The sequence below is a fragment of the Cervus elaphus genome, chromosome X, assembly GCF_910594005.1.
Source record: "Cervus elaphus chromosome X, mCerEla1.1, whole genome shotgun sequence".
In the NCBI taxonomy this organism is placed as follows: Eukaryota; Metazoa; Chordata; class Mammalia; order Artiodactyla; family Cervidae; genus Cervus; species Cervus elaphus.
This window is the reverse complement of record NC_057848.1, coordinates 27396736-27421420: the sequence shown is the minus strand read 5'-3', so window position 1 is coordinate 27421420 and position 24685 is coordinate 27396736. Positions and strand designations below refer to the sequence as shown.

Genomic DNA, 24685 nt, shown 5'->3' with positions numbered 1-24685 from the left:
ACAGCATAACCCAAATAAAAGTACATCGGGTTGATGAGTTGGGGTCGTCATGCCCTGCTAAGCTAAGGAAAAACATAGTGTGGACCTTGGAACGCTGGGTCAGCACAAGTTCAGAACACTGCTTGTGCACACACCAAGATGTTTTCCCAAGGCCTATGCAGGTCTATGACTTCCAGCTAGGTGACACCCCTTGTACAAGAAAATAAGAGATAGTTTAAGGTAATAAAATGGGAGATGTGACCAGGGACACAGGAGGCTGACTTCATCAGAGCACAACAAATACTTTGTTTGCCAAGACACTAAATAAATGTGATGTGGCTCCGAGGAACAGGGCACTTGATTCGAGGTCTTGAGTCCCCCAGTCCTGTCTTTAAAACTTGAATTGTCTCTAGTTTTTTTTCCCAAACTGTGCGTTGACCACTTTCCATCCCTACCTGCTGGATTTTGGTACCAGAGGAGTGTCCGAGCCCCATCCATGTCAGTGGGGCAGTAGCCTCACTGGTCCTCTCTGGCACCGAGGCTGTGCCAAGCCCTGGCGACCCCACTTGGCCCTCTGGGCCTTTGTCCTGGTTGGCACTGAGGACTGATGCTGCCTGCCTGCCCCTGGCTACACCACCATCTTAGCCCTGGCACCACAACCCAACAGTGGGACTGTTTATTTGGGGACCCTGACCCATGTGCACAAAGAGCAAGGCCAGGAGTTACTCCAGCAGTGCCCTCTGACCACAGGGGCGTCCCTCTGGTGATGCTGGTCTGTCCTAGGGGCTGTGAGCTCTCGGTCCAAGGAGGGTGGTGGTTGCCCCCTGTCCTGTGGTGAGGGAGAAGAGGGAGGTAACATGCCTCCACACAGGGAGTCAGCAGCAACTTTGGCCCCTTTAGCCCCTCTGGCCTGTGCCCTGCATTCCGGCTGCCATTGTGGGATCTTCTGGGGGAAACCAGGTCCTAGATCAGCTCGCTGCCAAGGGCACAGCTCGCAGCACAAACTTTGGGCCGTGGGAGGCGATAGGGAGGCAGAATTCTGGGAGCAAAACACTCCTGGACAGAGGAGGGTGGTTTGTGAGCCCCACAGGGCCCAGCTTCCCGCCTCCAGCCTCCTCCCGTGGGAGTCCCGGACACAGCAACACAGCAGGTCGTTATTTCAAAAAAAGTCTTTTAATTGTTCAAAATAGCACAAAACGACATCGCACTATGGTAATATTGAGTCACAAGGGTTACTCTACAATAATGAATGGGCGTACTGTTTCCAGAAACAGAGAGATCGGAGGGCGCTCAGGGATCGGGCTGGGGGGAAGACAATGGGATCAGGCGGTGGGCTCCAAGGTGACTAAACGTGACGTTTTCCACAGCGAAATATACTATAATACAACAGAGGCCCCAGAGGGTGGGGGCTGGGGGCAGGGGTCTGCAGAGGCTGGGGTCTTCCCAGCCCCAGCTGCATCTCCAGGGCAGAGGAAGGGGCTTTGAAGACATCGGCTGTTCGGTTCAAATCCTTCGGTGCGACTTGCTTCCAAGTCTCACTCCTTGCAAAAAACCTTGGACATGGGGCAGAGCTGACACTGGACTAGCCACTCCCAGCAGAACCCAGAGCCCAACTTTGTAGCATTGATGGTACTGCACGACTTGTCATCCCAGGCAGCTTCAGAGGCCGGGTTCCTGTCCATTGCGTGCCAGCCCTGCCCAGAGAGGGTGGCCACGGAAAGCGGCAGCTGTGGGTGTTGGATGCTCTAAGCGCTCATGCCAGGGAGGGAGCCTGGGAGTTGTGGAGAGGGCCACAGACCCAGGACTGGGTATCGGGTCATGCCCACGCCTTTGCACCATCATCCTCAGGAAGTCTGACTCTGGGCTCTAGTAGACTCTAAAGCTCAAGCCTCTAGATGTTGGAGCCACAACCCATGAGGGGGGCAAGATTTGACCGCTCACCCTCCGTCATCCCAGAGGCCTGGGGACAGGCAGAGGGGCACAGGGCAGGGGCCAGAAAGAAGAAAATCGCACTGGGCAGCAGACACCAGACCCACAGGGAAAATGCCATACTCCTCCTGCCCTGGCCACCCCTCACTTTTTCGTCCAGAAAGATCCCTGCCAAGGCTTTGCCAAGGAGAAAAGGTAAAAAAAAAAAAAAAAAAAAAGACAACAGAAAAAGATACACATTCTGTACACAACTAACAACAACAAAAAAGGGACAAAACCCCACACGCTAAGACTAAAATTACAATAAAACTGTTAACTTCACCCATTTCAACTTAAAAAAAAAATACAACAAATGCAGCAGTTGGTGATGTGGCCCCCAACCCCGACCCCAGAGAGGCCGTAGCCAGGCTCAGTGGGAGGGCTCCTCGAGGCCCCAGGTGGGCGTCAGGAGGTTTTCACAGAACACTGCTCAGGCCACCCCGGGGCTCCTTCTCCACCCCTTGCTTTTTCGTTCGCTTTTTCTTCTCTGAACGGGTAAGAGGAGGGGAGGGAGGACGGGATGGGAGGACGAAGGCCTCTGAGAAAACGGGTCAGCTTCCCATGGGACTGCCAGGCAGGGCAGGGTTGGATAAGCCAAAAGGACAGGCAGGTATCACATGGCAAGAAATGCTAAGGTCACAAAAGAAAATAGAACCAGACAGATACCCGGTTTGGGGGGGGATGCCCCCCAAGCCTCTGAGACTAGAGGCAGGGAAGAGGGCCAGGGGGTGCTTCTACAAGCGCCCCGCCCCCCCCAACTCCTCGGGCCTTAGCTGATCCCTGGAGCCAAGGGCAACAGCAAGGGGCGTGTAGACTTTGGAGGCAGGCTTTCCGTCTGCTCCAGTGCGTTTCAGTCTTTCCCTCGAGGGCTCCCTGGAGGAAGGGGGGGCACCCACTCCCTCACTCGCTCTTTAGCATCTGCCTTCCGCTCCCCCCTGCCCCGCAGCCATGGTAAAATGTGCTTTCTCAAGATTCTTGTAAAAACAGAGAGAGAGGAGGGGGAGAGGAGGGCAGCCGCTGGCTCGTGAGGGCGGAGTGCGCGCCGGGCAGTTGGGGCGGGCGGCGGTCCTGAAGCAGAGGGGAGGCTGGAGAAGAAGCCAGGCGCCGGGCAGCTGCCTCTCACTGACCGTCTGCCTTCGATTTCTTTGGCGCGGATTTCCTTGGAAGATGAGAGGCAAAGGCAAAAAAAGACAGGGTCAGCGTGGGTCTGCGTGGTGAAGCGAGCGGAACTTGGCCAGAGCTCCAGCTGCCCCCCAGGCTGGGCGGCCCCCCACGTTTCAGGAGAAGCAGGGCCCAGCTGTCCCCACTGCTCCTTGCTCTCGGGGTCTGCCTACTCCCGGCCCCAGAAGGCTCTTGGAAAGGCACCCCCTGCTTACATTTCCGGAGACGACATGGGCCGCTTGCTGGCCGGCTTGGCGCCAGAGCTGTCTTTACTGGTTTCTGAAAGCAGAGGGGGGGAGTGGGCGGGCAGCCCTGACGCCACCCAGCACAGCGCAGCCGGGCACCGAGTATGCCGGCCCCTCCAGTGGGCATGTGCCCCAGGGTCCTGGCCACCCGCATGCCACCCCCCAGGGCCATTCTGGACGCAGCTTAGAGGCCTCTGCTGTTGCCCCCCCAAGTGACAGAGCAGCCCGAAGCCTGGGCGCCCACCCCCCACCTCTGGCTGCAGGTCTTATTGGCCCTCCCCATGCCCACCCCCCTCCAACAGCCCCCCAAGGAGCTTTCTCCACCAGGCGAGGTGTGGGATCCACCCACCCCAGAGGGTCAAGCTCACCAGGCCAGCGGCTGGCAAGAGTTCTCCCTCCCCAGAGTGAGCCCCACACACACCCACCTTGCAACCACCTGACTTGGGTGGCTGGGCCATAGCCCTTCTCATTGCGGGCGGCAATGCGGAAGATGATGGCGGGCTTGGTGGTGTAGTCAATGTGGGCGTTGGAGAGGCTGGAGGACTGCACGAGGCAGGAGGGGCTGGGCCCACAGTACACCCGCATGAAGGCCAGCTGCGCCGGGGTCGAGCTCTTGGTCTCGCCGCCAGCCTGCGCACTCTGGATGGCCAGGTACACTGAGTACTCGATGATCTTGCCGGAGGTCACAGAGGGCGGCTCCCAAGTGAGGTGAGCACCGTCTGGACTCTAAAACAGAGGAAGCAGAGGCCAAGGGGGCCGTCTTCAGCCTCTGTGACTTATTCCTCCCCTGCCTGTCGGAGAACAGAGAACCTAGACCGAGTCGAAGCTTCCAGAGCTGACAGCTCCTTCTTCACCCCGCTCCTGACACAACAAACCTATTTCACAGCAGAGCTCAAGGAGCTCCAAAGAGATGGCTTCGTCTGCCCCCACCTAGAAGGCAGCGTGACACAATGGCAAAATGAACCGGGACTCCAAACACTTTCCTAGACCTGTTCTGTCACCTAACAAATGGCTTGTCATTTAGCCTCTTGGTGCCTCAGTCTCCCCATCAGAAAAATGGAGAGTCACAGGCCCAGACCTCATCAGGGAGTTTAGGCATTAGAGGATTAGGTGAATGAGCACATTAGTCATGGCTCACGCTGTGTCAGAGAGGGAGAGGCCAAGAAGCTTCAGCCCAGACCCACCGGACTCTGCCTATATCTCAGGAGCCCCTCCCAAATTACCCCCACCCAGAGCAGCAAAGAAGAAAGCCCCATGAGCACGGACTTAGCTGAGGACAGAGGCTGATCTCACAAGACTCACTTTGCTGATTTTAATGGCACACGGGGCCCCCGGGAAGCCAGGCAGACATGTTTTAAAGGCTGAGATCTCACTGAAGGGCCCCCGGCCGCAGGCATTGATCCCGGCGACGCGGAACTTATATGCGGTGCCTGGCTGCAGCTCCTGCTTCTTTAGCTGGTTGTAGTCGGGCACGGTGCCCGAGTCATCCTACAGGGAGAGATCAGGCGAACAGGAGAGATGAGAGTGACGTGAAGCCCACCACTGAGAGGGCTGCAGGAATCAGTGGAGCACTTTTCCACCATGGCGACAGTGGGGTGGGCAAAGGGCAGCCATGGCAGCCCCGTCATGACCAGGGGGGACAGGGCGAGGGGGGCCAGGGCTGAGCTTTGCCACTGCTTCAAAGGCTGCAAAGGGGATAGGGTGAGGAGGGGTCAGCCCTGAGACGGAGAGAGCATCCCTTGGGAGATTCACAAGTCCCTGCCCACCTGAGGGTGTTGGCTCCCAGGGATACGTACATCAGTTGGGACAGCATCTTCGGGTGGCAGGAAATAGTGTGTCACCATCACATTGGTACCCTTAATGACCCCCACGTCAAACCACTGGTTCTCCTTCTTTACAGGGGCTTTGCTAGGTGGCGGTGGCAGGTCCGGCTTCTGGAAGGCAGAGAGGGAGAAGTGATCAGGACACCCTCTGAGTCCGGATTCATTAGCCCGCTCCCAACACCCTGTCACTCCAGACTCACCACGCCCAGGGATTCAATGCCATTGGCCACTTCCGTCAGGGTGGCCGCGGCCTGCAGCTTTGCAGGGCTGGCCACAACGACCGGCTGGGGGGCCACGAATGTGTTGGACGGGGCCAGGCCTGGGAAGGACAAAAAGGCATCAGCAGGAAAGGCCCCGGAGACTGGGCCTTCTGCACAGGAGCCCCTCCCTCGGGCTACACGACAGGGCCCTCTACCCCGAGGAACCTGGGACCCCACTCACAAGACTTTCTTCCCCAGTCAACTGACTTCCCCAGGGGAGCGAGGCTGCAGGCCAACCCGCCCGTGGCCAGGCAAGGTCCCACATACTCTCGGTGGCCGTGGGGGGCAGCAGGCCCACGGTGCTGGGCACAGCTCCGGCCAGCTCATTGAGGCAGTTGCTCTCGATGGTTGGGTCATTGAGGCTGTCGGCAGGGGCCAGCGCTTCTGTGGGCAGGTGGTGCTGCTGCTGCTGGGCCTGCGCCTCCTGGAGCTGTTGCTGCTGCACCAGGGCGGCCAGCTCCTGTTGTGTCAGCACGATGGGGATGGTGGTTGCCTGGCCTTCCTGGCCCTCGGCTGACAGGTGGCTCAGCTCTGCCTGCGTCACTGCCGCGGCCGCCTCTGAAGTATCCATTGGCTCCCCAGTGCCTGCTCCAGAGGCAGAAGACGACAACTTAGGAGGGACGCTAGCCCCGGCTTCCCACCACCACTGCCCTCTCAGAGCGACGGGCAGGATCCTTGGACACCAGCCCTCAGAGCCTGTCCCCCAGACCTCTCCCCTGCCTTCCCCCTGGCAAGACCCGCCTCCTGTCTGTGCACCAAAGTCAGCTTCGGTTCCGGTTAGGCCATACTGTGCCATCCTGGTGGCAAACAAGCTCCCTTTGCTCAGGTCGCCTGGAGGGAGGTGCCTGAAGCGTGGTTCGTTACCCCTGAGCGGCCTGTCCCTCCCTCAGGGCTACCCCCTGGCCTCAAGCAAGGATAGCCTGCTGAGCCAGCTGGCCTACGTGCAGGACTTACCCATGACAGCCTGCTGTGCAGCCTGGAGCACGGCCTGGATGGCCAGGGCCTGGGCCTCCTCTGTGGCTGCGGCCTGTGCAGCCGCTTCAGCAGCAGCAGTCACTGCCAGCTCCTCTGGGGTGAGCCCTGTCACCATGAGGGTGGTGGTGCCCGCCTGGGCCTCAGCCATCAGCTCTTGGGGGAGGGACAACTGGTCTACTTCAGACTGGGTGGGTGGCGGTGGCTGGACCACCACAGTGGCCACCACAGCCGAGCTGGCAGGCTCCTGGCCTGAAGACGGGTCCCCTGTACTGCTCAGATCCACGGCGGCCTGGAGCTCAGGGCTCTGGGAGGCTGACAGGACCTCGGCGGAGTCCCCCACCAGGGGCGCGGAGGCAGGCTGCAGGAGCTGCCGTGGCGGAAGCTGCTGGCGCGGCCCTGGCGAGGCCTGGAGCTCCTCTGGGGGCTGCAGGATGTCAACAGCAGAGAAGGGCATGTCAGAAGTTTCTGTGTTGGCTATGGTCACTGTAATCGTGGCCGGGATGGGGACTTCGGTGGTCAGAGCCCCTGGGGCAGTCTCAGTCACAGATGAGATCTTCTAGAAAGGGAGAGAAGCCCTGTCAGAGGGGAGGAGAGGAAGACAGAAACCAGGCAGACCTTCATCTTTCCCTGTGGGTCGGGATCTGCATTCTCAATGGGTTGCCACAACCCTGCCTGACAGACAGGGACAGTACATCACTGAGCGGCAGGAGGCATGGCAAGGCGAGACTTCTGACCCACTGGCCCATTTTAACCCAACCCCAGAGAGACCCCTTGGTCTCATGAAAGGGGCCCACCAACTCCTCCTGTGCTACTCCATAGCCAAGTGATGAGCCACAGGAACCAGCTACAGCAATAAAATCACCCACAGGACACCCACCAAGGACTGGGGCCTCCTGTGCCCTGCCCTGTTAGGCGAGAAACTGCCCTTTTATGGTCTGGAAACGGGGCCAGGAGCGGCGCATGCCTGGAGCAACAGCGCCACCTGGTGTCCAGTTCAGGAACAACATGGGCCCAGGCAGTCCAGGTCACAGGGACCCTCCTGGGCTCTTACCGGCACCGAAGGGCCTGGGACTGGCGTGGACTGTGTCACGGTGGTCACAGCCCGTGTCAGCGTGGAGGACACTGTTGTCGTGATGGGACTGGAACTGGCGATATTCACACTGTCGCCCTGGGTACTCTCCACCTCTCCCTGGTCGCCGGCAGGTGGTGGGGGGTCTGATGGGGCAAGCAGAGAACGGGGTGACAGGCCCTCCTCCAGCAGGGCTACCACCCAGCTCTGCCACCAGAAAACATGGCTGCCTGGAAGACCTGCCCGTACCATACAACCGGGCTGCACAGAACTGAACTGCAGGCTTCTTGGTGAGCCCTGGGCCTGGGAGCCTGCGGGGACCTGGCTGGTTGTGTCCACCTACCTTGATTGGAACTCATGTTGGAGGTGACAGTGGTGGCCGTGTGTGTGGTGCCTGTCTCGTGCGTCTCACAGGGCGGGTTGGAGCACACCCTTTGCGTCGGGAAAGGAGTGAGCAATGAAGCGCCGGGCTGGGGGGCGACTGCGGGCGGCACCGCCACCTCCAGGCTGGACTCCAGGGTCCTGTGGGAGGGGGTGGCATCTGGGAGCAGGGCGCCCAAGCTGACGGACATGGTCGTGCCAGTGGAAGCGGTCTGGTGCGTCTCACAGGGCCGGCTGGTGGGAGGCTGCTGCCCACCCTCTGGCTGGCCTGCAGCCCCTCCGGACGTGGCCGTGGTGGGTGTGTGGGTGGTACCCGTCTCGTGGGTCTCACACGGGGGGTTGGAGCAGACCTGGGTCACGGTGGCTGAGGGGCACAGCAGTGCCTCCAGAGCCGCGGCAGTCACAGAGGCGCTGGCTGAGCTTTCATACACCAGTGTGGGGGCCCCCAGCAGCTCGTGGGGCTCCCCGGCACCCATGGCAGAGCGGGCCACAGTGGCCGTATTGGTCGTGTGCGTGTGATGCACCTCCAGCTGGCGCCCCACGGACACCAGTGGGCCCAGGCTGGCGAGGGACCCTTCCTCGCCACTGGGCCTGACCTGGGCACTCAGGGGCCCCAGCTGTAAGAGAGTGGCACCACGGCCAGCGGCCTCAAGGGCCACGCTTGGTCTGAGGAGCGGGCCGGCTGAGCACGGGGCCCCGGTGGCCATCACAGTCATGGTGGTGCTGGTTGCGCTCGTCTGACGGGTTTGGCATGCGGGCTTGATGGAAACCTGGGCTCCCTCTGACGCCCCAGCAGCCACGCTGACCCGGACTACAGTGGGAATGGTGGTGGCCGCGCAGGCGAGCCGGATGTCTCGCCGTGGCCCGCCTCCGATGCCGGACATGGCGGTGGTGGCTGTGCTGGTGGTGCCGGTCTCGTGGGTCTCGCATGGCGGGTTGGAGCAGACACGAACGACGCTGCCATTCGGCTGGCCCACCGTGGAGGTCACAAGAGCAGCAGTGGCCTCCTGTCTGTCGCAGACGAACTGCACTTGGGTGGGCTGGGGGTGCCCCCCCAGATTAGCGACGACAGTGGTGGTGGCTGTGTTGGTGGTGCCCGTCTCGTGGGTCTCACACGGCGGGTTGGAGCACACCAGGGTCACAGTGCCGGGCTGCACATCACCCTGGCCCGAATCAGCGATGGTGACCGTGGCCGTGGGCTGTTCCGTAGTAGGGGAGGCCAGAATGGACACTGGGAGGTCGTGCACAGGCTGGGCCTCCACTCCACTTGGGGCTGTGATCAGAGTCACCTGGGTAGGCTGGGAGACAGGCTGGGGAGAGGGTACACGGGGAGTTAGTGCTGCTGCCCATCCTCCCGCATCTGCCCCTGCCACCAACCTGCAGTACCCCCTGGGACCAGTGGCTTGGCACCTAAAGCAAAAGCCCTGGCAAGTCTAGGACCTGCTCACCCTCACTCCAAGACACTGACTGGCTCAGGGACCAGGGAAAAGGAACCGGGAATGGGTGGAGGAGCAGGGCCTAGGCTGGGGCAAGCCCTCGGTCGGGCAGGGGTGGGGGGAAAACCTGGCTGACCCTGTGCTGTGCCAAGGCCAGCTTCACCACTTCACCAGGAATTCAGCTCAAGATGCACAAAGAACCTAGTGCTCAAACGCTAAACATGGCTGAGATATATCATCTCAACTTGACAGACTAGCAGGCAGTGACTAAGAATCGCGATTATGTACCTCCAGAGTAACCATCCTATGGGTGCCACATGCGGGAGGGGAACCAAGGGCCCGCCGGCACACTGCAGCTCCGACTGCCCTACCTGCATGGTGATGGTGGGCGTGGTGAGCCCAGCGGCCGCTGTCAGCGTTGTCTGTGCTGCTGACACGGTGATGGCAGTGGGGTTGATCACCTGGCTTGAGAGGGTGGCGATGGTGCCCAATGTGGTGATGGGCGTGGCCAGCGAGGCGCTGGTGCTATGGCCCCCAGCTCCGGCCAGGCTGGTGGAGACGGTGCCTGTCACTGTGCCCAGGGTCGTGACGCCTGGAGGCGGGGAAGGAGGCGGGTGTGGGAGGAGGTCAACGGCTGGTGCGGCTGTTCTCCCCAGGTGAGTGGGGCTGGGGCACACCCCGACCCTGCCCTCACGGCCCTGTACCCTGAGGCCTCCATACCTGTGGTGCCCTTGACAACCAGTGTGGTGACAGCCGGCTTGACAGCAGAGACAGTAACGGGAGTGACCAGGCGGACGCCCCCCATAGGCACAGTGCGGAGGATGGTGCCTGGCTGGCCAGGTGCGCCCTTCAGCACCACCTGGAAAACCAGAGAAAAGGGCCCCCGTGTCACTTGGGGGCTGGCCAAAGCAGACCCTCTGCTGCCCCTCCCAGGCCCCTCGTGGTCTGCTGCGGTCCCGGGCTAGACCCTCGGGGAGGACAGGGCCGGGCACACCTCACCTGGGTCACTCCTTGCTGCCCGTGGCCCGTAGCGATTTTGGGAACGGCTGTGATGATTTTGGCGGGGGCTCCAGTTCCAGAAGTCATCACCTTGGTGGTGATAATGGTGATGGGCGACTTGATGCCGGCACTGCTAGTCACGCCTAGAGGAGAGGGGGGCAGCCTGGCTTTAGGAAGGGCCAGGCGACAGTGCCAGCCTCCCACCCAGGCCCGCTTCTCTCGGGCCCTCTTTTCAAACAGTTACGCCTGTTGCCCCTCAATTAAAACCTAGTACGAACTGCAGCCGTACCCTTGCTACCTCCTGACAAATCGTAAACAAGAGGCAAGGAGAGGGCAGAGCAGACGGGAAAATCTTACACAAGAGGCAAAGAGAGGGTGGAGCAGAGAGGAAAACCTCAACGGAAAGACGATGCAGACTGGCTACCCCCTCACCTGCTTTCTCCCCAGCACACCGGGGAAGGCCCCTACCCGTGGCGCCCGCCTGTGTGATGATAGCCGACATGGGGATGGTCTTAATGATAGTCGTGGTGCCGGGTTTGGTGGTGCTGGGGGACACACTGCTGATGCCCAGGATGGTAGGCTTAGTCCCTGCCCCGCTGGCCTGCGTGGTTGTGATGATGGTAGTAGGCTTGCCATCTGCAGACGTCACCAGCTTCAGGATGGTCCCGGCTGGCAGGGGTCCTTTAGTCTGTAAGGAGAAAACGCATGGGGGGAGGAAGGCTGAGATGAATGGGCATCACTGCTGGGATGCAAAGTGTGGCTTTGTTGTCATTGTTGAATTTTAATGAAGTCTGGTTGCTCTATGATGCTATGCTAACTTCAGGTGTCTCTGTCATTTTTTAGAAGAACTGCAAGTTTAATGGTGAGTCTGGTCTGGCCAGGATTCACTGCCAGCCCAAGCAGCTTGGACTATTCTGAAGACTGCAAGTGACAGAACCAAGCAACAGGACCTTCTGAGCCACTCAAGCTCATCTAGGCAGGGTCCCAGTCTAGGGTCCACAAGCTCACCTGGATGATCTGAGTCACTGGGCCTGTAGACGCCTGGCCTGTGACTGCCGAAGTCTGAACCGGTTTGGTCTGGACCACTGACATCACTTTGCCCAGATTGGAAATCTAAAAACGAAACGACAGAGCACCAAAAATAGTGATCCAGAGACTGGTCAAGGGCACGGCCTGGGGTGGGCGCTCCTGGTGGTGGTCACTCACCAGAGCACTGCCTCCTGGGACCGAAATGGGGCTCTTCACCAGGGTGATGGTCTTGGTGACCCCACCCACCACTGTGGTCACCACCTGGGCTTGCTGGGCCACTGTCACAGTCCCAGACTTGTGTACAGTGATGATGGGACGAGTAGACGTGTTGGCGGCAGAAGAGACAGAGGTCCCCACCTGGGCAGCTGCAGTCTTCAGCATGCGAGTAGCTGGGTTGCTCACCTGGAGATCGCAGAGAAGAGTGGTGGGTAGGTCACAAAGCACCCCAGACTCGACCTAGAACTGGTGGGGGGAAGAGCTGGCCCCTGCGCATTTGTGTATGTCCACCAAGCTCAGTTTCGTTTACCTCTCCTTTAGTGAAACAAGGGAGGTCACTGGGCCACAGGTCTGGCCACAAGGCAGCCACACCCCCATGGCTGCCAGCTTATTCCCCAGCCCCCACCAAGCACCAACCATGGACCACCATCCTCCATGGTTGGTCCAAAAGCCAGAAGTAGTGACCACTGTGTAACGACGATATCCAGAAACCCCCAGCCCCAAGGCTGTGAGCTCAGAACCAGCTCCAAGGGACACTCACCATGACTGGTGAGGAGGCCACCTTCACAGTGGCTGGGAGCGTGGTGGTGCCCGGCGTTACGGCCACGGTTTTGACGATGGTGGTGCCAGCCGGGACACTCAGGACCGTGGGTGCCGAGGAAGGAGGGATTTTCTGAGTGGCAGCAGCCGCGGCTGCCAACGCAGCCATACCACTCATCTGTGGGCTGCTGCCAATGACCTGCAAGGGACACAAGGAGTGTGAGCCCACAGGGGACACCAGGCCCGAGGCGGCTCCAATCCCTGCTTCCTGGAGCAGCACCTCTCGGCTTTGAGGACAGCCAGGTGCTGCTCTACTGACCCCAGACCTGGACTCCCACCACTGACCAGGCCCATGTCAAACCCCAGCTGGCTAGCTTCTCCCCTCAGAAAATACACATTTAACATGCCCTTGAGATCAGATGGCGAGGAGATCATTCTGAGGTGTCAGCTTACTAATCCTGAAGTTAGTGCTGAGGTCGCCTCATCAGCACTTTCCAGGCCCTGGATGAAAGGTGCTAGCGCAGGGTGGGAGTCAAACCCTGCCAGTGCGCCACTACCAAGAACGTCCCACCACGCCCTGCCCTGGCTCCTTACCGTCCCCTGGGCGCTCTGTGTAGGCACAACCATCCGCACGCCTGCGGGAAGGGAGGTCACGGTCACGGGGGCTTTCCCAGCCTGGCTGGCAGGTCGCATGGTGACTAACGGGGTTCCCGTGGTAGCCTGAGGACCAGTCACTTTCAGCACAGCCGGGACACCTGCTCAGAGAAGGGGCCGAAGTGAGCAACTTCCGGGATCTGCTTGGGCTTCAGCTCCCGCCCTTCCAGCACCGCTCGGGGACAGTCTCTGCAGGTCAGGACCAGGCCTCCGCAACAGCACTCAGCCTCCGGTCTGCACTAACGGCCTCCAGGCGTGCGGTCTAGCAGCCCCCGCTCAGGCATGCCACCTCCGGGTGAGCCAGTTCCTGCCCTCGAGCGCCCGGCTCACCTTGAGTCCTGGCTGCGGCGGGCACGGAGATTGAGCTGCCAGGCACCGTCGGCAAGACCTGGATGGTGGTGGTGGTCGGGGGCGCGGCAGCAGCCTGGGGCAGGAGCGTGATGCCTACTTGGGTCAGCGGCTGCACGGCAGGTGCGGCTGCTGCTGGGGCAGGGCTCTTGGGAGGGTTGGCAGGCACAGACGGGACTGGATTGGGTGTGGGGGAGGTGGCAGTGGCAGCCGTGGCAGGAATGTCATATTTCTGGAGCTGCAGAAGGTAACTGTCGGCTGTCGCCACGGCCCCCCAGCTCACCTCCAGGGAGTTAGTGTTGGCTCGCACCAGCTGTACCCGGGCTGGAGGTGGTGGCTTTTCTATAAGAGAGCATCACTGGTGAGGAGGGAGAGGCAGACACTTTGGGGACAGGTGTGGAAGCTCTTCTCTAGTTGGCCTTACCTGTTTCCAGGTACCAAAGGTCCTTGCAGCAGACCTGGTTGTTCCAGGCCTTTCGGTAGCCGTCACGCCCACTCCAAATGTAAAGGCGGGTATTGATGGCTACTGCGCAGTGGCCAGCACGGGCCCGGGGAATATTGTCTTCCAGCGTATCCATCAGGATGGTCTCCCAAGCCATGGTATCTGGGGAGGACAGGATGTGAAAGTCAGCAGGGCACAGAGGAACTGACAACCCTCAGGGGCTCTTTGGCCTTTTGCTGTCAGGGATGGGGAATTAAAATCAGGAAGTCATCCAAGATTACTAAAGTAAGACGAAGACAAAAACAAAAAAAATACAATTCTGTATGGCAAAAAGATTGTACAAAATTAGAAACCACAAACTATAAACTGGGAAAACTACATGAGAGACACAGTCAAAGGTTCCCCTTCTTGCACATGGAGCAACACAAAAGCCTCTAGAAAGAGATGGGCAAAGAGGAACGCAAGTTACGGAAATAGTGACAGAAGATCTCAGAAAAGAAAAATACATACCCTCACTCAAGATAAGAGAAAGGCAAACTTAACCCAGAAGGTGCCTGGCAGCTTGATGTTCCTTTTGCTGCAGCCAGGGTTGAGGGTGAGCCAGGGGAGGGGACCGGGAGCTGGCCCGTGGGAAGTCAAGCACCTACTGGGCTTGGTGAAGAGCGTAGGCTTTGCCGGCCTGGTGAGCACCGCTAGGGACATCTGCATGTCCAGTAACATCCCCCTGCCAGCAAGGCTACCTCTAGGTTGTCCCTCTTCGGATACACCTGAACGTGGTGAGAACGGTGCAAGGATACTCACGGAGCAGCGTCGGTGCAAGTTTTGACACCACGAGCGCAATTCAAAAGAATGAGCCACTTGCCCTGCGAGGATGGGATGGTCTCCGGGACAGAGAAAACACAAGGGCCAGGCACTGCGCTGCGTAGAGCAGGCCACCGTCCTGTGTGCTCCGTTTTTAAGGAACCTATAAGCAATGCTCACATCTATAGCGTGGTCCCTGCAGGGTGGGTGAGAAACCACCAACAGGAAATGAGAGGGAGGCACTGCGTGGTTATGCCGGTGAGGAAGAGCCTATTCAAAACACGCCAAGGAGCGTCCCTCAGGGCGCTTAGACCACTGGCTACGCCTCGCGGAGTTCCAGAGGCACGGCCTAGAAGCAGCTCGGCCCCCTGCGGCCCCAACACAGCCCGCAGGCTGAGGTGGGCCAGCCTCCCGCAGCCCTCTGCAGGCCGCGCTGAGCCCGAGGAGGCCATACCCAGGTTGAGACAAGCCAGGGTGTTGGTACACTTCCACTCCTTCTCGTGTGTGGCCACTTTGACGTCATCCATGACGAGGGGCACCCAGCCACCAAACACGTACATTCTGGGACGAGGGAGGGAAGAGTAGGAGACGGTTGTGGACGAGGTGCCAAGCTCGAGGCCACCTCTTCCATCCAGAATGTCCTGAACACCCTGGGTCCTCTAGTTCTCCCCGGGATGCACAAAGCTCTGAACGTGGCCCTCTCTGCCTTGGTGGCTCAGCCCTCACAAGAACTGTGTCACCTCCAGCGCACAGAGCTTCGGTGTAGCTCACGCAAAGCTCCACTCTGTCCCCATCATCCTTACGTTCACTCTGGGACCTTGGCATTGACAAAGACACTCAGCTGCTGCTGCAGAGGATCTAGAACAATCTGTGTCCCTCTACCCTCTTTTTTTTTTTTTTTGGTCCCCCAGGGTCATAAGGGGAAGACAGGGCTGCTGAATGCCAGCCCAACCAAAGAAAGGTCTCCTCAGGCCTCAGGGATTGCTAGAACGAAACTGTGAGCCCATGGGGGTGGGAGGTGGGGGCTACAAAGAGAAAAAAGCCACGGCTGGCTACTCACTTGTTTCCTATGGTCGTGGCCGAGTGGAGACTTCGAGGAAGAGGTGCCACCCCGCTGAGGCTGGGCTTATTCCACGTCAAAGTCTCTGTGCGGAGCAGTGGGAAGAGAAGGTTACTCACAGCGGGTTGGACACGTGCCCTTTGGCCCACAGGCTGTGTCCCAGACATGGGGAAGGCTCTGGAAAGCAGGTATTAACACAGCACAAGAACTGCACACCTGTCCTCCCAACAGGCCTTGAGAACCCCCCTGATCACCAAGCTCTGGCACTTCCCAAGCAGTCTTTCCCGAGCACCTGCTATGAACCAGGGCTGGGGCTGGGGGTAGGAGCCATCGCCATACCCTCCAGACGAACCATAACAGCTCCCACTCAAGAAGCACTCACCCACCGTCAGCTCCACCCTCTACAGACCCAGGGCTGCTAGGAATTCTGTGCCCAAAATGATCTCTTTAGAATGCTGACGCAATGCTACAGGACCACCTAACCCTCTATAGTTGTGCAGTCGGTCACCTTCTCTCCTCCACCTTCTTCAGGTCAAAAGCCTGAACTCCTTTCAGCCTAAACTCCTGATTCCTTGCCTGTCGACCTGCCCAAATAGTCCCTAGGGGTCTCACCGTGTCTGGGCAGCCCCTCTGACTGGGATAGACCAGGGGGCCCTGCTCCCGGAACACCGTGACCACTGACGAGTTGATAGGGACTCATGCTACCTCACCCACACAACGTCATTCTAGGCCATTCCCTCTCCCCTCACTCTACTGCAAGCTAGCAGATCGACTCGGTCAACAGAGCCTTGCGCTTTCTTAAACACTGCAAGCTCAGGGCAAAGAGGACAGCCCCAGATAGGTCCTATCCTGACCCAGTCACAAGTAGGGTTCTAGGCAGGACACTCCCCCTCTGCGACAGCCCCACCACAACACCCCACGCCAGCTGCCCAGCTGCACTCCTAGACCACAGGAGCAGCTACACCCACGTCATACCGATATCCAGGGTCCAGAGGTCCCCCAGCCTGCAGCCACTCATCCCTCCATAGATCACCAGCTTGGACTTCTTGTTGTCTTTCTCGGTGTAAACCACTGCAGTGTGAGACTCTCGGGGTGGGGGCAGGACACCATAAGTGATGGGAATGTCCCAGGCTACCACTCCAGAGCCCGGCCGCAGTTCCAGGATGTATAAGTCATTCAGGTACCTGGAAAAGAAAGGTCAGGTTAGGGCAGGCCACCCGCTTTGACGAGGGAATGGCAGACTCCTGAGGAGACAAAGCGGGGCTAACGCTACACGAACTCCAAATCCTTCTACCTCTGTCCTCACCCCTAAGGAGGGGTGCGAGTGGAAGGGGAGCAGCAGGATGGGGTGTGCTCAGCTGCCCTGCACGAAGCTGGACATGACATGAGGACCTCCGAGGTGAAAAGGGAGCACCAGCTCAGGACTACCTACAGACTTTAGAAAGGCCCTTGGAAAATACCCATCACGAAGCCTGCAGGCACCAAGAAGGACCAGCTCTAAACTGGGTCTGAGGAGCAGGAACCAGCCCAAGGCAAGGTTGGGGGAACCAAACTCTCCTGTTTCACAAATGAAAGGGACCTGGTACAGCAAAATTGACTGCTGTGTGGGCAAGCTCCCCAGCCTTCATGGGATTCCACACGAACAGGACAATGCCTCACCTCGGAATGTTGTTCTTGGGGTCCTCACTATCATTGGCCAGACCCCCAAACAGGTAACATTTGTTGCCCACAAGGGAGAAACTGTGCCCAAGTCGAGGACACGGAGGAGGCCCATTTTTGGGCGTCTTTGCTTTCAGTCTCTTCCATTCCCACCGGCTTGCCTGCAAAATCAAGGTTCAGTGATTAACTCAAGGGTGAGCTGGGTTGTTTGTCACATACGGAGGGGCTGCTGGGGGTGGGAGGGTGCACCTGACTAGGGTAAGAAGGTCTGGGTGGCACAGGGCCTGCCCACGCTCTGACAAGCAGGACACTACCTGGAGCTCGTAGAGGTCGTTGCTGTACTTCCCATATTCCACCATCCCTCCGAACACAAGCAGGCGTGTCCCATCGCACACGAAGCCATAGGCTGCACATCCAGGAGGGATGTCCCCTCTCACAGCCGGGATGAACCACTGGTTGGTCGCTGGGGGACAAAAGTTAGCAGAAGTCAGAACACCCTGGGAGCCACCAGAACCAAAACCACCCCCCCTCTGCCTCCCTAAACTCACCAGCCTTCAAAATACAGTCCAAGAAAGGACAGGCTAAGGCAGCGCCTCTTTTCCCAAGAATGTGGGACTTCTTCCTTTGAGCATCTAACTGCTGACCCTCTAAGCCATCTTCCAAACCCTTTGGTCTCAGAGACCACCCCAAAGTCACCCTGCTTCTCATCATAGTCATCTTAATAAGCAGGAAGTCACTGACAAGAGAATCTGTCAGCTTCTGGAGATGGAGCCACCTCCTGCCACTCTATGGGGACTTGGAAAGAAAGAAACAGCTAATACCCAAGCTACCCTCCCGGAGGCCCACAGCAGGCTGCACGTCTCAGTGGCTGAAAGAGCGAATGCTGCAGGCCAGGGGCAGCAACCCGAGTACAGGCCCAGGAGAGCCGTGGGGGCATGCTCGAGCTCTGCTGTGGTTTCCCCGGCGACGGTCCACAGCTCCCTCCTCCAGAATACGGGCAGAGGCGGTGGCGGGCAGCCTCCCAGCCCTGGAAGCTGCCTCAAGTCCACCGCCTCGAGCCAGGGTGGAGCTCCCCAACTGCCCCTGTTCCGCCTGGCACCCCCGTACCTACCAGGCAACCAATCCCTTGCCTGCCATGCCAGGGCTTCCTGGCAAAGTCACAGGGAAAACACTGCCCTCTTTGGAGGAACTCCTCCTGTCCTGTATTATTTGAAGGGCCATCCCCTGAAACACACACTGCACTCTCACCAGACACCTCAAACCAGCAGCCAGCTGCAAACCTGACTCCACGCCCCTCCATCAGTTTTGGTCAAACACAGGCGAGCAAATCAGGACTGAGGAGACGGTGGGCAGGGAAGGGACCTGAGCGCCAATGGAGCCCCTCCCAGGGCATGACAGGGGCCAGTCCCTACCACCCTCTCCATGCTGGGTAACCGGACTCCCACAGCTTCACCCTCAAGGAGGAAGAGACCTGCCCCCTCATCCCAAAGCACACTGCACCTCCCGGCATAAAGGCACCCTGGCTGGCCACTTCCCAGGTGGACACAGCTGTTTGGAACGGGCTGTGGGTCCCACCCTTGGTCAGGGGAGTCACTGGGCCTTGGGGACGCCCAGCACTCCCCTCCGTCTCCCCTGCCTGCTCCGTGCACCCTGGCCCCAGAGTCCGGAGATCCGCCTTATCCTTCCTCAAGGTGCAAAAACAAACTGAGAAGAGCAGCAGCTTTCCAGGCTTAAGCCCTCAGCCCTACACAAACTGGGGGGAGATGGCTGACACAGCGTCCAAAGGAGCTACATTCAAGTTCCCACAATAAATGCCGACACAGACCTCTGAACCTCCCTCCGTGGACATGGGAAAGAAAATAAAGTCGCTCAGTCACACCTGACTCTTTGCAACCCCATGGACTGTAGCCTACCAGGCTCCTCTGTCCATGGGATTTTCCAGGCAAGGGTACGGGAGCAGGTCGCCATTTCCTTCTCCAGGGGAATCTTCCCAACCCAGGGATCGAACCCGGGTCTCCCACATGGCAGGTAGATGCTTGACCATCTGAGCCACCAAACTTTTTAAAACTGGACACAGGAACAGAGGCCGAAAGGGGAAGTAACTGACCAGAGCTCACAGGGTCAAACAGACACACGAGACAAGAACCCTGTCCCTGAATAAAAGGGACCACCAGGTGCCTCCCTGAGGGCCGGGGGGAGACTACACGGGAAAGGGATGGGCCCACAGGTGTCGGGTCACCTGCCACCCAATTCAGGGGCTGGGTGAAAGGGACCAGTGACGTCCCAAGAGCTCATTCTGCAGCACCCAGGAGGGGCTGACCTCGTTCTAGAACACTCCAGGCAGGAGCAGGCTGTCAGGCAGCGCGGGTTCCGGGCTGAAGCCTGGTTCTGCCCTGAGATGGCAGCTGTCCCCTAATCCTATCACCCCTCACTCATCTAGGGGGGGTGGGTGGTGCACGACCCCTGCAGGTCCCTCCGCCCCCCTCAGTTCTGGCTTGCCGCCACTCTCGGCTGGGAGGGAGGCTAGGAAGAGACGTCTGTACCCTGGAGGAAGTGGCCCAGCGCCCCCCACCCCCCCCCGCCCTGCTTCCTGCATGGTGCAGGCGGTGGCAGGTGCTAGGAGGCACGGAGTGGGGGAGATGATTCTCAGAAGAGGTGACACGGGAGCCAGGGCCTTGAAGGCTGAACAGGACTTCCCAACAAGTGAAACCGGCGGGGCCAGGCAGGAAGTGCCTGTGAGAACGCGAAAGGCCGGGAACAGAGAGTGAACAGGTTGGAGATAAGCTCAACTTAGTAACCACTTAGCCCCAAGGAGAACACGCCCGGGAGGTATCCCCAAAGCGGGGGCCTGCACTTAATAACCGAACTGAAGGCCGAGATAGCCAACAGGGTGACCCTGGACCCAGCACGTCCCGCCTGAGACCCCAGGGTCCGCGTGTGCGAAAACGAGGAAGTTTCACTAGCCGCTTTCCAAAGCTCCTTCTGGCGTCATCAGCTGGGGACGCTGGAGAACCACTGAGGCAGACCCGCCTCGACTGCTGCTTCGCCCAGCAGCCACAGCCTCCCCACACCAGGGCTCACCCCACCGTGTCAGGGCCAGGGCCCCTGGGTGATCCACTTTGGTGTTGCCAGAAACTTCCCTGAGGTCGAGGATGGGTCTCCCAAAGGCTGGGGAAGTGTTCCACCGCCACCGAGGCGGAAAGACACACACTTCCTCATGCACCCCCTTCCAGTTCAGTGCACACCTGCCACCCCCAGCCCCATCACCCCCGATCTCTGAGCTGCCCGAGATGGCAAAGCAGGCACATGCCCCCCTAGGGTCTTTTGTCTTAGCAACTGGGAACTCTCTCTGAATGATGAGTCTCTCTGTGCATTCCTCTTACAGGAGAAGCTAGAGAATATGCTCTGACCTCATTTAAGACACAAGACACAAGGTAAGCAGGAGGCCGGCTGTCAAGGCAGCACTGAAGATGCCCTAAGAAGGATGCTGGGCATCTGTGCCCCGGCTGGTGGGAGAGAGGCCACACCAAGCCTGGCTCTCTGAGAACAGCAGAAGCTCGAGGCTCCGTCAAACAGGAAACACTAACATGCGGTGAGGACCGGAGAGCCGCATTCACTAGCAGCGAGAAGTCGCCAAGGGAGTTCTCAGGGCACTTTCTGAACTGGTACCCTGGAGGAATCCAGGGCTGCAGCCCTTTGGAAGGCTGGCTCCCACTACCACTACCACTACTACCCTTCCAGAGGGGGAATGAGTGAATGCCGAAATGGTCAACTCAGTTTAATACACGCATGTCGACAAAGAGGCCCCAAGAAGCAGTGGCCTTTGGAGCTGATGGTAATTAGGCCCCTGGCCTACTTTCTAAAATTGGCGTTCCGTGCCAAGGAACCTGCTCCAGGCCTTACAAGAAGGAAGGTGGTCCAAGGGGTTGAGGAGGTTCTGCTGAGCACACCGGCCTCTCTAAAAACAGCCCTGCCCCTCGGCCTTCCCTTACTGGGCTAATCGCTGCCGCCGCAGCTGTCCAAGCTGGCACCAAGCTCCAGCAGCCAGCCCAGCCTCCCTGGAGGCAACAGGTGCTCCAACCCAGAATGTGAAGGGCCACCAGCAACCCACCAGCCTCGGAAAGTCAACTTTGTAGGGTCAACCACTTACAAGACGCAATCACACTGAACTCTGTGCCTCAAGGGAGGCGCGGGCGGGGAGCACTCAACAGAGGGAAAGCTCGGGTCCAACCCTCAGCGCACTGACCAACAGCCTAGCTCAGAGCAACCTCGGAGCTGGGGGCGGCGGCAGCGGGGGTGGGGGGGAAGAACACGGGGTGCCCAGACCCGAGGACCCCGGCCCACCAGAACCCTGGGACAGGACGGCTAGGTGGCCAAAGTAGTTTGACAGATGAGCTGGCAGGGGGAAATGGGTTAGAAGCCAGACTCTGGCCGCGGCTGACCCCAAGGCAACCTGGAGCTGTGGAGGAGAGCTTGCTAAAAGCACACTATGAGCCGGGAGGGGGTTTGCAGCAGCCCCGCCTCCGCCTCTCAGGCTCTGGAACGGAACGGAACGCAGCGCGCCCAGGCCCACTGCCCCCAGTGAGAACGCTCAGTCCCTCTCCCCGGACCAGCCTCCATTCAACAGGCAACTGGGGCCCACTAAGGCACCAGGTGTACCAACTGGCCACCACGGGGGAGGGGTTGCACGAGAATGCGGCGAAGCTCTAGAGACCAAGCAGGGGCACCAGACAACAGGACCACAGCAAGTCAGCCTGGTGGCAACACCCGGAGGCAGGGACACACCGCGGTCTTCGACTCTGACTGCACCTGACTCCTCCCAATGAACCCAGCCTCAGGTTTAGGGGCGGCCTGGGAATGGGCAGGGTAACCTCCTCGGTCCACTGCACGATGACCACAACGAATCCCTCTCTTCCAGCCAAAGGCCCCAGATCCAGACCACAGGCCATGGGAAAGGAAACACTGCAGGCGTCGACACTGCAAGTGGGGAACGGCAGCGTCGTCGGATTTGTGGGGTCCCAGGACGACAGTTCCCCAGCGTGGCACACCGCCCGCCCACCCCATCCCTGGGTCAGGATTGAGGCCGCTCAACTCTGCCCCTTTTCTCGAGACGGCGACCTCATCTGTCATCGAAAAGTTGTCACTGCTCCCCAAACCGCACCAGAGATGAGGAAGAGCCTAGCAGGCATTGGGGGGGGGGGGGGGAAAGGGGGTGGGACTCTGCGCCAAAGGGACGCATCCGCCCGCCTAGTTGGCGGGGGTAACGGTGTCTTGTCTGAAGTCACCACCGCGGGCGCCGCCCCCGCTCCCTCACCAGCTGGCCTAGAGGGTTCCTCTCCAATACTGAAAGACACCCCCTTCGAAGGCAGGAGAAGCAGAGGTGTCAGGATGGGGACAAGAGCAGGGAAGAACAGACAAGCCATGCAGAGCAAAGGGTCTCGGAGGGGAGTCCCGTGCGGCTGGAGGAGGGGGAAGAGGGCAGCCAGGGAAGGGAGGAGAGGAAGGAGAGAGAGAAAGGGAGGAGGGAAGGAGGAGGGAGGAGAGGAAAGGAGGGAGAGGGAGGAGATGGAGGGAGGGAAAGATTCGAGGACCCAGCGGGCTTTACACTCACCCGTGTTGTACACGTGCAGCTCGTCCACTATCCCCTCGTTGCCGCCGCCAAACACCACGATGAGCTCCTTGATGGCCACGGCGCGGTGGCCGTGGCGGGGCCGGGGCACTGGACCCGACCAGCCCACCACTCGCTTCCAGCGGGGCTGCAAGAGCACCGCTGGCGAGTTGGCGGCTGACACGGCCGAAGCCATAGTTCCGGGAAAGGGCGCGGTGGAGAAAAGTCGCCAAGTGGGAAGGGAGCCCCCCAATTCCACTCACACACACCCCTTTTCGTCTAAGGTGGCTCTCACTGAGAAAGTGTTCCTCACACAGCGGTGGACGGCTCCATGGAGGCCGCCATCTTAACTATTTTCTCCTTCCCTTCTCCTCTTCCCCTTCTTCTCGCTTACCGCGTCTTGTCAAGAGCCTCTTGAAACTGTCAAGCGACTGGACCCGAGAAGCTGGAGGCCGTCGAGTCCCGCCGCCCTGACTACTTGCCTGGGAGCTCCCACTTACAGGCTCGAGCGGGAGGCCCTGGGAGCCGCCATCTTGAGCCGCCTCTCTCTCCTCCCTTCCTCAGTCGTAGCCCTCCCCTGCCGGAAATGGCGGAGCCCCGGCCCGGTTCCCACACCCCCCGAGTCCCCTGCACTGGCCGGCTTCCGGGGCGGGTGGAAAGGAGCCACAAGCGCAGCGGTTGTCTCAGCCCCGCCGGCGCTCACACCACAATTGTGGGAGCCGCCATCTTGAGACCGTCCCGCTTCCCCGCCCAGCGCTTAGTGTAGAGGCCGCTCCCTTCACAGCCTCGACACTCGTAAGGAATAGAGGCGCGCCAGAGGCCAGTGAAACGAGCTTGAGTTCTTGAGGGCTGCTCAGATACTCGCCCCGTATGGCTCGTGAGGTCTCCAGCGTCTACCCTTAGTCCGCCTCTGCTGCTCAGGCTGCGCCTGCCGCCCTGGGAGCCGCCATCTTGAAACTAGCTCCCCCTTCCCCCCTATTCTCTTCCTCCCGGGTCAGTTCTTCCACTGCAAACCAAACGCAAGGCAGCGTCCGATCCTCGCTTTCCTCTTTATGACTCCTTTCCACAGGAGCCGCTTCAAAAAGGCAGAGTTAGGCCCCGAAGTGGCAACTGTACGGCAGGAGGAGCGGTAACGGCAGGGCGCTCATGCCTCCTCCCTGGGAGCCGCCATCTTGTGCGAAGAAGTAACAACTAAACATGGCGGCAGCGGTGGTCGGGCGAGGGGGCGGAGTCGGACGACGTCACTGTTTTTCACCCACCCCACCCCGCCCTCGCAGGCTTCTCCTCCCGGCTAAGGCCCGTTAAAAGAACTCCGCGCTGTTTCGCGGCAAGGGACCGGGGCCGCTGCACGCTAGGCTTGAGGTCAGGCTGCGCTCGGGTCAGGCACAGGCGTGCCCAGCTCTGTTGCTGCCGAAGCGCGCCTCCACGCCTCCGTTCTGGGAGCCGCCATCTTGCCACTTCCCTTCGCCCGGCCGTCCGCGGGCGTCAATAGCGACTTTCAGCACAAAACAAAGATGGCGGCTGCGGCATCTGGGGAATGCCCGGATGAGAATGCCTCAGACGCGGTTGGCCCCGCCCCCTTGGGAACTGCCCCCCGGGTCGCTGAAGGGACACTTGCCAGAGGAATCGTTTTAACTAGCAGTGGGGACAGGACACAGGTTGCAGAGAGTGCCTGACGGGAGACACTAATATCAGGCTTCGGATCGGAGAGCGGACATTTTCCCTCCTCACACCCAGCTGGCTCCAGGGAAGCAGCCCGAAGCCCGCCACGGGGGGAGCCGGGGGCGGGGCGAGCGTGGGCGATAACGCGGCCTGGCGCGCGACGCTGGGGGCGGAGCCCTCCCAAGCTCCCAGGCCTCATGCCCCGCCCCCAAGTGGGGGCGCCGCAGAGACCCCGCCGTCGCCCCAAGAAAACTAACCGGGCTACCGCGCGCCGGGCCGGCCCCCGCCTCTTTGCCCGCCGGGCGGACGGCCAGGCTGGCAGTGTTTGAGACGAGCGGGCGGGCGCGGGAGAGGTCCGCGTCTCCCCGCG

At 60.0% G+C, this 24685-nt stretch overlaps 1 protein-coding gene across 6 annotated transcripts; it reads right to left on the bottom strand.

Moving 5' to 3' along the window:
- Positions 1-1133: 1133 nt before the first annotated feature.
- Positions 1134-24556, bottom strand: HCFC1 (host cell factor C1). 6 transcript variants are annotated; one of them, XM_043895488.1, is made up of 26 exons: positions 22657-24556; positions 17360-17508; positions 17046-17206; positions 16362-16570; positions 15387-15471; positions 14781-14887; positions 13508-13687; positions 13066-13425; positions 12676-12836; positions 12083-12280; positions 11503-11727; positions 11305-11409; positions 10729-10984; positions 10297-10439; positions 10018-10156; positions 9669-9889; positions 7824-9171; positions 7463-7626; positions 6391-6967; positions 5704-6024; positions 5377-5495; positions 5150-5287; positions 4656-4841; positions 3779-4079; positions 3324-3387; positions 1134-3106 (listed from the first exon to the last, which is right to left on the bottom strand). In XM_043895488.1, the coding sequence occupies exons 1-26, from the start codon at positions 22847-22849 to the stop codon at positions 3067-3069; spliced, it is 6150 nt and encodes a 2049-aa protein (XP_043751423.1). In that variant the 5' UTR covers positions 22850-24556; the 3' UTR covers positions 1134-3066. The 6 variants fall into 6 exon arrangements, with proteins under 6 accessions (XP_043751423.1, XP_043751424.1, XP_043751425.1 ...); XM_043895489.1 differs by having other exon boundaries at positions 5704-6021; XM_043895490.1 differs by having other exon boundaries at positions 6391-6964.
- Between the last annotated feature and the right edge of the window lie 129 nt (positions 24557-24685).